At 36.5% G+C, this 13,767-nt stretch overlaps 1 protein-coding gene across 1 annotated transcript in view; it reads left to right on the forward strand.

Moving 5' to 3' along the window:
* Positions 1 to 303: 303 nt before the first annotated feature.
* Positions 304 to 13,767, forward strand: part of mmp2 (matrix metallopeptidase 2) — a 36,886-nt gene continuing 23,422 nt past the window's right edge. Inside the window, exons 1-9 of the mRNA XM_067402306.1 lie at positions 304 to 685; positions 1,020 to 1,246; positions 6,207 to 6,355; positions 6,570 to 6,698; positions 6,785 to 6,958; positions 7,140 to 7,313; positions 8,814 to 8,987; positions 9,240 to 9,395; positions 9,552 to 9,678. Coding sequence (XP_067258407.1) covers positions 533 to 685; positions 1,020 to 1,246; positions 6,207 to 6,355; positions 6,570 to 6,698; positions 6,785 to 6,958; positions 7,140 to 7,313; positions 8,814 to 8,987; positions 9,240 to 9,395; positions 9,552 to 9,678 — 1,463 coding nt within the window. The 5' untranslated portion in view covers positions 304 to 532. The remainder of the gene's footprint in view (positions 686 to 1,019; positions 1,247 to 6,206; positions 6,356 to 6,569; positions 6,699 to 6,784; positions 6,959 to 7,139; positions 7,314 to 8,813; positions 8,988 to 9,239; positions 9,396 to 9,551; positions 9,679 to 13,767) is intronic.

A 13,767-nucleotide genomic window follows, 5' to 3' on the forward strand; every position in this document is an offset into this window, starting at 1 on the left:
TCTTTGATGTCATACGCCGATCAGTCTTGCGCAGCGCCATAAATCGCGTTCGGTATGAACGCCCCTTTTAACGATTAAGAACTGGCTCTTGAGAATGACAAAAGGCTGAATTATTAACCTAGGGTAAAATGTGAACAGTGTATTTCATGGTTAAGGACCCAATTTAAAGTGTTTAAAACCCAATGCACAATCTTAAACTTAAATCTTCAACTTCAAACCTCTCTGTGAATGTTTCCATGGTGCGCGCGCACACACTCTGCCCGCTCGTTCCCGCTACTAGCGTCTCCAATTTCACTGCTTTCCCAAATTCTTGGATCTGGAGGCTGCGCAGTCACAGCTCAAGCCCCAGCATCAGAAAAGTGCGTGTGCAAGCAGAAACCTTTTCCACTGACCACGAAAGCAGGATGTGTCGCTAAGGAAAAGAAAGAAAAATTGCAGTGCAGTCGGAGAAACTTAGAGCTTGGAGAACACGTCGTAAAGGCCTGTTCGCCACCTTATTTTCAACACAAGGACATCAAGGAACCGGACCAAAATGACGTGCTTTAAGATTTTCAGCTGTAGGCATTTTGTCCTTAAAGTTTTCCTTGTGCAGTTTCTTGCTTCCCTGCAAACTTTTGCTGCGCCCTCACCCATCATAAAGTTCCCAGGCGATGATACTTCTCACACAGACAAAGAAGTGGCCCTGGTGAGTGTACTTTTATTTAACTGCAAGAATTAAAGCAGTTATAATTTCGTTAGAAGTGACTTCTTAAGTTTATTATTTGTCATGGATAGGCCTATAAAATGTATATGTACATTGGAAATATTATTTGAAGTATTTGTACAGTATTTAAATGTTAGCCTTTGTTCACGGTTGGAATACATGGAAAATTTAAAACACAATAACATATGATGGATGTGGAATGTGGTAAACAGTTCCAGTTAAGTTATCTCTCTCTCTGTCTCTCTCTCTCTCTCTCTGTCTCTCTCTCTCTCTCTCTCTCTCTCTCTCTCCTTCATTGTATTATTCTTTTTCACAGCACTACTTAAATAAGTTCTATGGTTGCCCAAAAGACAGGTGTAATCTGATGGTGTTAAAGGACACACTGAAGAAGATGCAGAAGTTTTTTGCTTTACCGGAGACAGGGGAGATTGATCAGAAGACCGTAGAGATCATGAAGAAACCACGTTGTGGAGTTCCTGATGTGGCCAATTACAATTTCTTTCACAGGAAGCCCAAGTGGGGACAGAAAAACATTACATACAGGTGTGTTTACTTCAGACAGTGCAGAGCGAATGCTCCCCACTGTTTGTCAGTCACTCAACCCTTTTAAACATATTTCACAATTCTTTCAAGACCAGTTATTTAATATTAAAAACATTACTTTTATTAGCTTGAGAGTAAGTGTGAGACTGCTTACTAGACAAAAAAAAAAAATATATATATATATATATATATATATATATATATATAAAATGTTGATTTAAATGAAGATTAAAAATGAAATCCAATTTGTACAGTACAGAGCATTTTTTTGTGAGTCAGTAAGCCAGTCAGAAATACAGAAAAGAAAATAAGCATATCTTTCAAAAATTTTTATTTAATGTGCGGGGAACTTTGTGTCTATGTTGGAGATGGAACAACATATATATATTTATTTGATTATAAAGTTGTGCTGACTACAGGAAATGCAAGAAAAGTTTGGCCTTTGATTACTTGCTATCAGTAAAGAAATTGGCCAGTAATCAAACATAATACAAGTAGTTAACTGTCCATTGTAACAAAAAGAAGGACTGAGTCGGGATCCTGAGGATATTTACTGGGCTACTAGACCTGAGAGTGGTTCTGTTTAATGAGTCATGACCACAACTATGTTGTTTTACCAGTATAAAAGTTTGCAGGGCCCCTATGCAGATTTATGGAAGAAATGGCTCAGCTTTAGATTTTCTGCCAACATCAGCTTTCCTAATTTAACAGATATTTAGATTTAGTTTTTTGTCATCATCTTATTAAGATTCATTAAAGAAATGTATTTAGGGACTAGGCTTAATATAAACAATAATTAATAATAAGCAACACAATGTCAATCATTAAAGTTGCAAGCAGCGATGAAAGGGCCCCCACACTCAGGCTCACTGCCACTCGGTGGCCTTAGGAAAACTGAACAGTGGGCAATATTCATTTAAGTGGATAAATAGAGGAGAAATATGTCATTTTGATGCACCACAATTCCTGCCAGTAGGTGGTGCTTTGACTATTACTGAATATTGCCAAGTAGATGTGTTCAGGCCAGGACTATTATCAAACATGTGAAGTTTGGAGCAGCTCGAACATTGTATGCCTGAAGATTAGACTGACCAAATATGATTTTGATCTAGTTAAATCTCTATGAGGAGTTAATCACAGTGTAAAACATGTAATTTCCTGTTGCCCACAGGTGGTGCTATGACTGTAACTGAATATTGCCATGTAAATGTCTTCAGGTCAGGACTCTAATAAAACATGAAGTTTGTGGCAGATCGGACACTACATGCCTGTTTCATGGCGAAACATCAAAATTTGTCAGGCCGGCATGAACACACCCTTCAGCGAAAACTCAAGATCTTCGCAATTTAACGTCTCAAAGGCCTTTAGATTAGACTGACCAAATATGACCTTGATCTGATTAACCCTCAGGGGTCTGAGGCTGATTTGGGGCCTGTAGAAGTTTTGACATGCCCTGACATTTTTTTCAGTTGTTCATAAACATATTAATGGAAAAAGTGTTATTACACTGTATTCAGCACAAACTAGGCTACAATAATATCTAAGGAACATGTATGTACATGTTTGTATTTTTTGAAGGATGAAACGTTTATGCATGGTTATTGAAAAAACAAAAAACTTAAGTCACTGAAATAAGGCCAAAAAATATATATTAAATCTGTGTTCACAAGACTTCTGGGTATTTGAGGTTGTAAACTAGAGTTTTTGCTTCAAAATTATGTAAAAAATTATCATTCCTACTCATTCATATAAAACAAGAGAGAGATTTAAATTTTCTAAAACATCTTTGGTCAAGAAACAATATGCGTGGAGGCGTGAATAATCATGAATAATGGATGATTCTCACCTGAGAAGACAAAAGAATCACATAAAGAGCTCTAATGAGCTGCATAAATAATGAGCTCTTTCAGTCAGGTAGGCTGTGAAAAAACCCTCTGTTGATCTTGTCTCAAGCTCATCATAATGTAAATCAAACATACAGAAAAAAACAGCAATAGTGTGAAATGTTATTACAATTTAAAATAATGGTATTCTATTATTAAAATATAATGCATTTCTATGATACAAAGTGTCTGAACAGTTACGCTACCTCTATGGCATTTCATATAGGCTTTTAGCTTAAAAGCATGCACATTTGGAGAAATATTGATGGATTCTCATGTTTATGTCAATTTTCTATACAGAGGAGTAATATTTATTCAATATTTATTGTTATCTCTATGAACGCTGGATACTGTTTTCAATTCATACTTGCAGCCGGAGGGCACTCTGTGCACTTTTAGTCCACAAATGCCAGTGCTAAAGAAGAATAGGCAATCAAGGAAATAACTGAACTAACAGAGGCCAGAGATCGCTAACTATGGCTATTCAAAAACTTTTCAAGACAATATATACACGATTGAGACGATGTATGCATGTATTGACTGAATTTGCCTCTGAATAGCGCTGGCTCCGTGGGCGTGGCCGCATTAGTGAATAATGAGCTGAATCAAGGACTTCTGACATGGCTCTCTTTTCATACAGATTACATAAACACAAAATGTTTTTTTTTTTTTTTTCGATTTGACTTGCACGATTTAAAACCTGACATTTCAACGTTTCTTTAGACATATGTGTCATTTTTTTTGTCATTAGTATTCATAAGTTACAGTTCATTTTCTGAGAACTATCAGATTGGACTTTGTTTAGAGGGAGACGAGGGATCACGCATCATGTTAGTTTTCTTTATTTTACAAAAAGCACAACATTTTGTTGATTCGAGTGTACACAAATAAAAGAAGATATTCCACAGTATTTTGAGTCTCTTTCACACTGGTTAGAAAAAAAACGCGGTGATCACGCCGGCGTGACCGCCGACCTGAGGGAGTTAAAGCTCTAGGAGGAGTTTGTTAAAGTAAAATGTCTGGAATTGGCAAAAACTGCAAAAATGTTGCAGAGAAAATTCAAAATATCTCACTTCCTGTTGGGTTTTCAGATTTTGCACCCACAGACCTTTTATAGGTATTGGGCTGTTATATGTGTATACCAAATTTCATACCTGTACGTGAAACACAGCGTGAAGGGCACTTAATTGAAATTTTGTAGGTGGCGCTATCGAGCCATTTTGCCACACCTAATTCAGAAACCCATTTCTGACATAAATTTTCACCACTTCTGACGCAGTGTGCAGAGTTTTCGAGCATGTTTAGGCCCTAAAAAATGTGATTCATTTCGGAGAAGAATTGACTGAGCAATTACAATAGGGACCTCGCACCATCGGTGCTCGGGCCCTAATAATTGTAATAAAAACTGCATCACAGAAATCTAATCATTGCTGAATGGTGTGCTGTTCTCTGTCACAGTTTCTTTTCAGTTTCAAAACTCAGGATGTTCCCTTCAGTATGTCAATGTTCAACATATTGTGCTGTATTAAGGTCACATCTATCTTTCACATCTCATGTATTCCAGAGTTTGTTTTCAACATCCACTGGAATTTTGGGGAAAAACATATTTTCAGTGTTTCATCAACTGAACAGACTGTACTATCTCTCACAGCTTCCTTTTCATTCATATAAAATTAAATTAGGCCTACTCTGACTTAGGTCCATAGCCGCACTATTTTTCCAGTTGCTGTAATGTCTTTATAGATTGTGCTGTGGTTTGGCACTAGAAAATAGGATAACTTTTATTGAATATGTCTGAGAAAATTGCTACAAGCACAGTTAGCATTTGCTAGATGCTTTGATATGTGTGCACCTCCAATTGTTTCATAAAGTTCTTTCATTTAAATATACAACATAGGCTGCCAAACTATGGCAAGAGTTCTGTTGATCATTCATCCTTGTGTTCTTGTAGATTTTTTTTTCTTTTCTTTTTTTTGTGATAAAGGCTGCCTGCAAGGTTCCTTGTCATTGTACAATATAAATGGCTTTCTTTTGTCAGTTAGTACTATGACCAGCGTCTTCCAGGGTGGTCAGCATAACAGTGTTTCACCCCATACTGTTCTGGGACTATTGGAGAGCTTTTGATCTTTTACTGATTTTTTTTTTTTTTTGCATTTTCCAGATTTGTTTAATGTTGCTCCATTTTTCTGTAGGGACCATTTCAAGCTGCCTTGTAATGCCAGAACAGGTTTGGATTTGACAGTCCTGGTTTTGGTTTGAAGCGGAGCTCCCTCCTTAAGAGAAAGAAACCAGACCATGCTGCAAAGCAGCAGGTGATCAGTGTAACCAGCTGTCCTCTGATCGCTGTGTGTGAGTGATCTGTAATAGCTTGATGATTATTGGATTGAGCTGGCTCTAATGGTTGGACCCTCAGCATCCTCATGTCTCTTTGTGATGAAGAAAGAGATTGTGGCACACCATTTTTGTCTATTTAATAATGGGAGAAAAAATAAGCATAGCATAGCATAAGCATTTCTCGCCATGCATCCAAAGGCTTGACGATGTCATTGTGGGACATGACATGACTTCTGTTTTTGTCTGGTCTTATAATCCTAACCTGATGCATACTTGAGCCACTCTAAAGACAAAAGGCAAATGCACTACCTGCCGACCTACTATAAAAATAATAATACTAATATAACTAGTTCTGTAAAAATTAATAACTTAAAATTTTAAAATTTACATAAATGAGCAATGATAAATGCCTATACCCCCGGTTTCACAGACAAGGCTTAAGCTAGTCCCGGACTAAAATGCATGTTTGAGCTGTTTTAACATAAAGAAACTTGTACTGACATATCTTAAAATATATCAGTGTCATAGTTTTGTCTCAAGGTGCACACCAGTAATGTTTTTTCTAGTGTACGTTTATAAAAGCCACTTAAATATCCTAATTGAACTAAGGGCTAATCTTGGCTTAGACTAAGCCCTGTCTATGAAACTAGGCCATAGATTAATAAATGTGTCTGCATTTCCAGAGGAATATGGGATAATCAATTGGGAAGTATAGTTTAAAAAGACGTTTTCTTCTTCCACAGGATCTTAGGGCACACCCCAGATCTGGATGAAGAAACAATTGATGATGCGTTCTACCGTGCATTTAAAGTCTGGAGTGATGTCACACCTCTGAACTTCACCAGGATCATGGATGGAGAAGCTGACATCATGATTAATTTTGGCCGAAATGGTATTCCAGAAAGTTTCTGTACAAAAGCTTCTAAATTAATGTGGTGTAAATTTACAAACCTCAGTTTATTTATTTATCACAGGATTGAAAGCTCTTAATTTTTGTTAAAATACTAAGTCTTATACTAACCACAGTCACTCTGGGAAATCTTTAGTTTAAAACACAACCTTTTAGTATAAACCAACCTTTTAAATGTGTTGCATTTTTTTTGTAGAACATGGTGATGGTTACCCATTTGATGGAAAGGATGGTCTGCTGGCTCATGCCTTTGCCCCTGGACCTGGTATTGGAGGAGATTCTCACTTTGATGATGATGAGCTGTGGACATTGGGAGAAGGGCAAGGTATCTCAATTGAAAGAAATATACTGAATTTGTTCATCAAATGTCATAATTATAATGAGCTCTTTTCTCTCTCCCTTTTGATGTAGTGGTAAAGGTGAAGTATGGAAATGCTGAGGGGGAGTTTTGTAAGTTTCCATTCTTGTTCATGGGTAAAGAGTACACCAGCTGCACCACTCAGGGTCGAGATGATGGGTTTCTTTGGTGCTCTACCACATACAACTTTGATGAAGATGGAAAGTATGGCTTCTGTCCTCATGAGCGTGAGTAGCTTTTGTGCTGAGTTTTATAGTACAGTAGAATTTGAGACTGTTCCCATCCAAAGTGATGCAAAGTTCAGGCAGTTACTCCTCAGATGTAATCTGGGGAAGAAATGGCACATGTCATGACTGTAATACTGTATGTCATAATCAATGACTCATTGTCTTCCTTCCTGTGTTGCAGTCCTGTTCACATTGGGTGGAAATGCTGATGGAGCACCTTGTAAGTTCCCCTTCACTTTCCAGGGAGATAAATATGATAGTTGCACCACCTCAGGAAGGGATGACGGGTACCGTTGGTGTGCCACCACTGAAGATTATGACCGTGACAAGACCTATGGATTCTGTCCTGAGACAGGTCAGTCTATAAGTCTCCAATCCAGAGAAATATTTAGTTATTTATTTTCACTTCCTTGAAAAAATAAATAAATAAATCTAACTTACACTACCGTTTAAAAGTTTTGGGGTCTGTAAAAAATAAAAAAATAAAAACTGAAGGAAATTAATACTTTTATTCAGCAAGGGTGCTGTTACAAAAATACATTTCAATTGCAGTTCTTTTGGAATTTATATTAATCAATTAATCAGAATCCTGAAATTCTTAATATCATTGTTTCCAGAAAAAAATTAAGCAGAACAGTTGTTTTCAACATTGATAATATTAATAAATGTTTCTTGAAAATGAAATCACCATATTAGAATAATTTCTGACAGATCATGTGACAGTGAAGACTGGAGTAAAGGCTGCTGAAAATTGAGCTTTTTAATCACAGGAATAAATTACATTAAAATAAAATGGATACTTTAAATTGTATTAATATTTCACAGTATTATTGGTTTTATTGTATGGATGATCAAATAAATGCGAACTTGGTTCAAAAACGTTTAAAAAAAAAATCTTACTGAACGGTAGTGTATGTTATGTCAGTAAAGTAGGCGACACTGTATATGTGTGAAGAGATATTTTTGCCTGTCATATGTTCTAGTCAGGTTGTTTGTTTCTTTTGAAAAAAAAAAAAATTGTATTGTACAATGAAATTTCATAATGAATACATTTCCAAACAGCTTGACAAAGAATAGAACCTTATAAACTTCGCAATAAGCAAGCCAAATGGGACAGAGACAAGGAAAAACCCTGATGTAAAACAGCAGATGTTTCAGTGATGAATCTGTTTATGTATTTGGTTTTTAAAGTCAGTCAGCAGTGTACATTCGCTCTTCAGTTTCCAGCAGACTAAAAGTTTCTCTTCTTATCATGGGATACTGGCATAAGCAAGCCAGAAGCACAGAAATTCTCATCTGGTTGTAATTCCCTGGGAATGCAGCCCTCTTTTCCTATTTGTGAATGTGTGTATGTGCTGAATAAAAGAGTCAGAAAAACAGTCCAGTGTGATGCAAGCCATCATTTTAAATTGGAGCTTTGGACCACAATCCCATACTTTAGCTGAACTTGAACAAAACACAGCTCTGTTTATGCCATGAAACTAGTGTGACCTTCATTTTGAGCCTGTTGAGTCAGTGTGATTCAGACTGTTGAGTCTGTGTAATTGAGAACAGCTCCTCCCTGATGATTCTCTCAGCTCCAGTCCTGTAGTTTATCTTTAGGTTCAAAAGCTGTGATCTGATATGTGGGTTTACCACTAATTGCAGTTTGTATTATAGCTTGACATCATATTTGAAAAACAGATACACACTTAATGGCAACAGATCCATATCTTTACTTATTTTGCCTCTCTTGTTGTCTCAGTTGTTGTTAGGCACTGTTGTTATTTCATTTTTTTATCTAGAATGTTTAGAATCAACTGTTAATCATTTTTTAAACCCTCCATTTTGTATTTATTTATTTTAAATGATGCAGCAATGTCAACGGTCGGAGGAAATTCAGATGGTGCACCCTGTGTCTTCCCCTTTAAATTTCTGGGCAACACATATGACTCCTGCACCATATCAGGACGCAGTGATGGAAAGATGTGGTGCGCCGTCACCAAAAGCTTTGATGACGACCGCAAGTGGGGTTTCTGTCCTGACCAAGGTGGCATAGAGATATTTTTGATCTTTGTGTGTCATTTTTTGTGTAATGTGTTGCTCACCAAAAATATTCTGTTCTTGTGATGGCACAAAGAAATCTTTACTTTTTTGCTTTCTCACCCAGTCAATTCCTGCCTCTGTCTCTCTCTTTTCTCTGGCTTACTAAGTCATGTTGTGATGCTATACTTTTATGTAAATGGTCAGATTAAATGAATATACTTCTGTCTCTTTTTTTTTTTCTTTTTTTTTCCCTCAGGCTACAGTCTATTCCTGGTGGCGGCCCATGAGTTTGGTCATGCCCTGGGTTTAGAGCACTCTGAGGACCCTGGAGCTCTTATGGCTCCTATCTACACATTCACCAAAACTTTAAGGTTGTCTGATGATGACATTAAAGGCATCCAGGAGCTGTATGGTGAGTGTCGAAGATTCAACTAATCATTTGTTTAATGCATTTTAGTAGTTGCATAATGTTCATAATATCTTTTGTTCTGATGTTGTAAAAGTTATTATCATATTTAAAAGATTATCGTAGTCTTCTTTATTTATCTTATCACATCTCTCTGCACAGGTGTGGCAACAGACAAACCATTACCCCCTAATGTCCCACCGGTCACGCCAATGGATGTATGTAATGAAAACATTATATTTGATGCTGTAGCCCAGATCAGAGGAGAGATCTTCTTCTTTAAGGACAGGTAATTCAAAAAGAAAGAAAAGAAACTGTTGAATGAAATTTTCACATTACCATTATTCCGAAGGTGAATAGAATACAACAGGGAAAGTAACTTTTGGAATATTCAGGCTGGATCACAATACTGCTTGCTTTTGCCTTTTTATCCACAAAACATCTATGCAATAATCTGACCAGTCAAAGAGATCACCATGATTCACAGCAGCAAATACCAGGCACACAACTGTGGGTAGCAGTTATTTCATTTGGCCGGGAATGCCCAATTCATCTGTTTTCAGTGGTTTCAAAATCTTTGTACTTGCGTGCACAGGAAATGGCCCCATGGCCATCTGGGGAAAACTTCATGACCCAGTTTATCTGCCTATTAAAAAAACTTCAGCATATCTTTTTAAAATCATTATGGATGGGAGTAATTGCTTTATAGTGGTTGGAATAACAGAATGACGATTTAAGTAGGAGAAGAATCATGCTGATGCTTTAGCCACATTGTTATTTCAGAATTCAAATATAAGTAAGCGTGGTGGTGGTGGCGAGACTGGGTACAGAAGGGAAAGTCCAAAAATCTGATCCCACATCCTAAAATCAAAATACCTCAGCACAAACATTACCATATCAGGGGCAGTTTTATTCCTTTGAGCACATTGTTATTGTCTAAATAAATTTTACTTGGAAGATTTAGTGGGAGCCTAAAATTGCTGACTGCTTTAATGTATTACATGATCATGACAGTTTCCATATCGCTGACTAAAAAGTTGACTTTATCTAAAAAGTGTCATCTAGTCAAGAAACTCTGCCCTCTCTTACAGTACTGTTCAGGTACCTCTGCTAAAGTATTTAAGTTGCTTGTGTTAACCCTCTAATTGTGTAGGTGCCTAAGAAACTAAAAATAAATCCATACACATGTATTGCATGCATTTAAAAATCATTTAATGTTTGATTTGCTTTAAAGCTAATTTCAATTTATGATCTACACTTACTACTCAGATAATCAGAGGTAAGCTTCATAAATTTTAACATTTTGAAAGAGTGTCCAAAGCAAATCTAAGAATATAAAGAGTGCTGTCATAGATTTTCACCAACATGCTCATGGATCAGGAGCTCTGGAACGAAAAATATTCACCCACTGACCTACACACACCTCCAGTTTTAAAGCTGACTGCTATGCAGTCACAGAGATCACAGGACCACACACAAAGAGTGTATGCCGAGTATGAGCATACGTCTGTATAGCACTCATTCGGCTCTTATAAGAAATATCCTGAAAAACTAATCCAAAGGATACAGATCATGTTTATTCCATAAATTTAAATAAAGCGGTTTCATTTGATCATTTAAATGCATTATAGAACCCTTTATGTTTTATGTATTTTCCATGCATAAAACAACACATATAATATACAATAATACTATATATAGTATGTTGACGAAGTCTTAGGCCACCACTAGCTTTGTTGTTTTGCAGAGTTCTAATGACCATCCATATTTATTTTTCAGTCTCTTTATTACGATATCAAGAGAAAATATATGTGCACAAAATGTAAAAAAAAAAATTGGACAAAATGGCTTCTTTAGACAAAAATCAGTATTTAGTGTGACTTCCTGGACTTCTTCCAGTTTCTCAAAGAAGAAACTCTGAGAAAATTCTCATCATATTTTTAAAGTTTTCTTGGCCTTCCAGTCCTTTTCCATTCCATTTAGGTTTAAGAGAGCCGGTCCCTGCTATTGCTCAAGTGTAAAGGGAGGTCACTAAAGTGTTTTTTGTTTTTGTTTTTGAATACTGCATTCAGATTTACTGTATTGTCTAGTTCTAATTCTAATAAAGACACTGAGAAATAATTATATATAGTCATTATATCATAGCCAAAACAACATCTAATGGTGGCCTAAGAATTTTGCATAGTACTGTTTGTGTGTGTGTGTGTGTGTGTGTGTGTGTGTATTTATATATTATATAATATATATATATATATATATATATATATATATATATATATATATATATATATATATATATATATATATATATATATTATTTACACACACAGGTTTGTTTTGCTATCAAAGTGAGGGCATTCCATAGACGTAATGGTTTTTATTCTGTACAAACTGTACATTCTATCCCCCTACACTACCCCTACTCCATCACAGAAAACATTATGCATTTTTACATTATTTACACACAAATAAGTCAGTGCTTGTTTTTGCATTTCCGTTATCTTTACAGTGATATTTCTCTCTAAGGCAGTAATTGGAGATGAGGGGAAATGTTATTCTTATTTTTTTCCTCATTTCACAATGTTTACATTTATTCATTTTACCAAATGCTTTTATCCAAAGGTATTTTTATTTTATTTGGTAACACGTTACAATAAGGTTCATTAGTTAACTAATGTAGTTAACTAATGTTAACATAAACTAATAATGAACTGCACTTCTACAGCATTTATTAATTTGACTTGACTTGACATTTGCTATTCAACAGTGTTTTGATCTGCCTGCATTGACACCATTGTATGCGAACTGAACTGAGCTGGATGATGACATCACTGTTTACTCCAGTGCTGATACTGATAAATTAACTAAATTAATAACTATTGATTCTTACATTGGAATGAATCAATACTGAATTTCCGTAAGATGGATACTGACATGGGCTGCATCCGAAAACTGGAAAATGCTGCCTTACGAGGACACATTTCAAGGTAGTAAGTCATAAAGGCACGTCCGAATCCAATGTTAGCTTCACTTCCTCTCTCATGAGATACCTTCATCTGATCGATTTTTGAAGGAAGCATAGATGTATCCTTAGCTGCCTTTGATATCCCACAATCCTGTGCTTTCCATTCTGTGACAGTTGAGCTAGAAAAATAAAGATGGCGTCTGAAAGTTGCGTTTGCTGCTCAGTTTTTGTACAAATGTATGATTTTGATCAACATATTTCAATTTTGATATCATTTCTATCGAGAACTTACTACTGTAGAAATTAAATATTTGTTCTCACCAAAGCTCGCGCTATATTGCTGTAGATCATTAAACTGTTACGCTGCCTCAGAAGTCTGTCCGAAATCAATTTCGTGAGGTAAACTTCATGCACAAATGCTTGATAGCGAGGCAGCAAGACAGCTATCTAGGTTTTCGAACGCAGCCACCATTTTCTCCAAAGACCCCCTGTGGTGAAAATCAAGTTTTTAATGTTGTTTATATGCTTATGTTGTGTTTTTAATATGCTTCAAGACAAACCATGTGTAAATTCATAAGTCAGCACCATTGCTGAGTATTTTATGTTTGAAACTGCAGTAAACCAAAGACTAAAACCTGCGGTTTGAAATCGCGGGTGTTTGTGACCAATCACAACAATGTGCCGGCAGGCTTTAGCATATCATTAACTATGACTGCTCTGAAGCAGGAAAGTCTCGAGAGAAGCCAGGTTATCCCGGTAATTTTTCTGTTGACATGAAAAATTGTGTAGATTTATCAATATAGCGAGTCTATTACGATGTTATGATGAACTATAAGCCTTTCTCCACTGTCGTTCTGAGTTGTTCAAAGCATTTGTAAGGATACTGATTGTTAGAAGCCAGCTGTCTAACTCTGAGATGAAGAACAGGAACGGTGTGTGTAACATTAGCAACACATTATTAGCTGTTTGATAACGTAGTCAAGTAAAAGGCTAATTATATTAATTCATATTAATTAATGACAGAACTGTAGCTGTTATGATACAGACGGCATGGAGGCAGAGGTAAAAGCAAGTATGGTGGTTTATTTGAGAAACAGCAATGAGCAGGTGAGTAAATGGAAGATGGAGAGTTCAAATGAGATGATAGAGGTTTGATACTGTCCTTGTGATTGCAGATGGAGGTAGTAGTCGAGGAGATGAAGAATGGCTGACGAGGAACACTCTCACACACGGAAGGAGGAACACAGGAGGGGAACTGGAGACGACGGGGCGATAGGGATCGCTGGTAGCAGGTAAGTAGCAGGTATGTAGCAGGTAGAGTCCTTGAGGTTCGCATACATGAGTCTGTACTACAAACGAGACCGGACAACTGGTGTGTGTGTGAGTGTGGGTTAAATAATGCTGGTGATAAAG

This window comes from Chanodichthys erythropterus, chromosome 11, assembly GCF_024489055.1.
Source record: "Chanodichthys erythropterus isolate Z2021 chromosome 11, ASM2448905v1, whole genome shotgun sequence".
NCBI lineage: Eukaryota > Metazoa > Chordata > Actinopteri > Cypriniformes > Xenocyprididae > Chanodichthys > Chanodichthys erythropterus.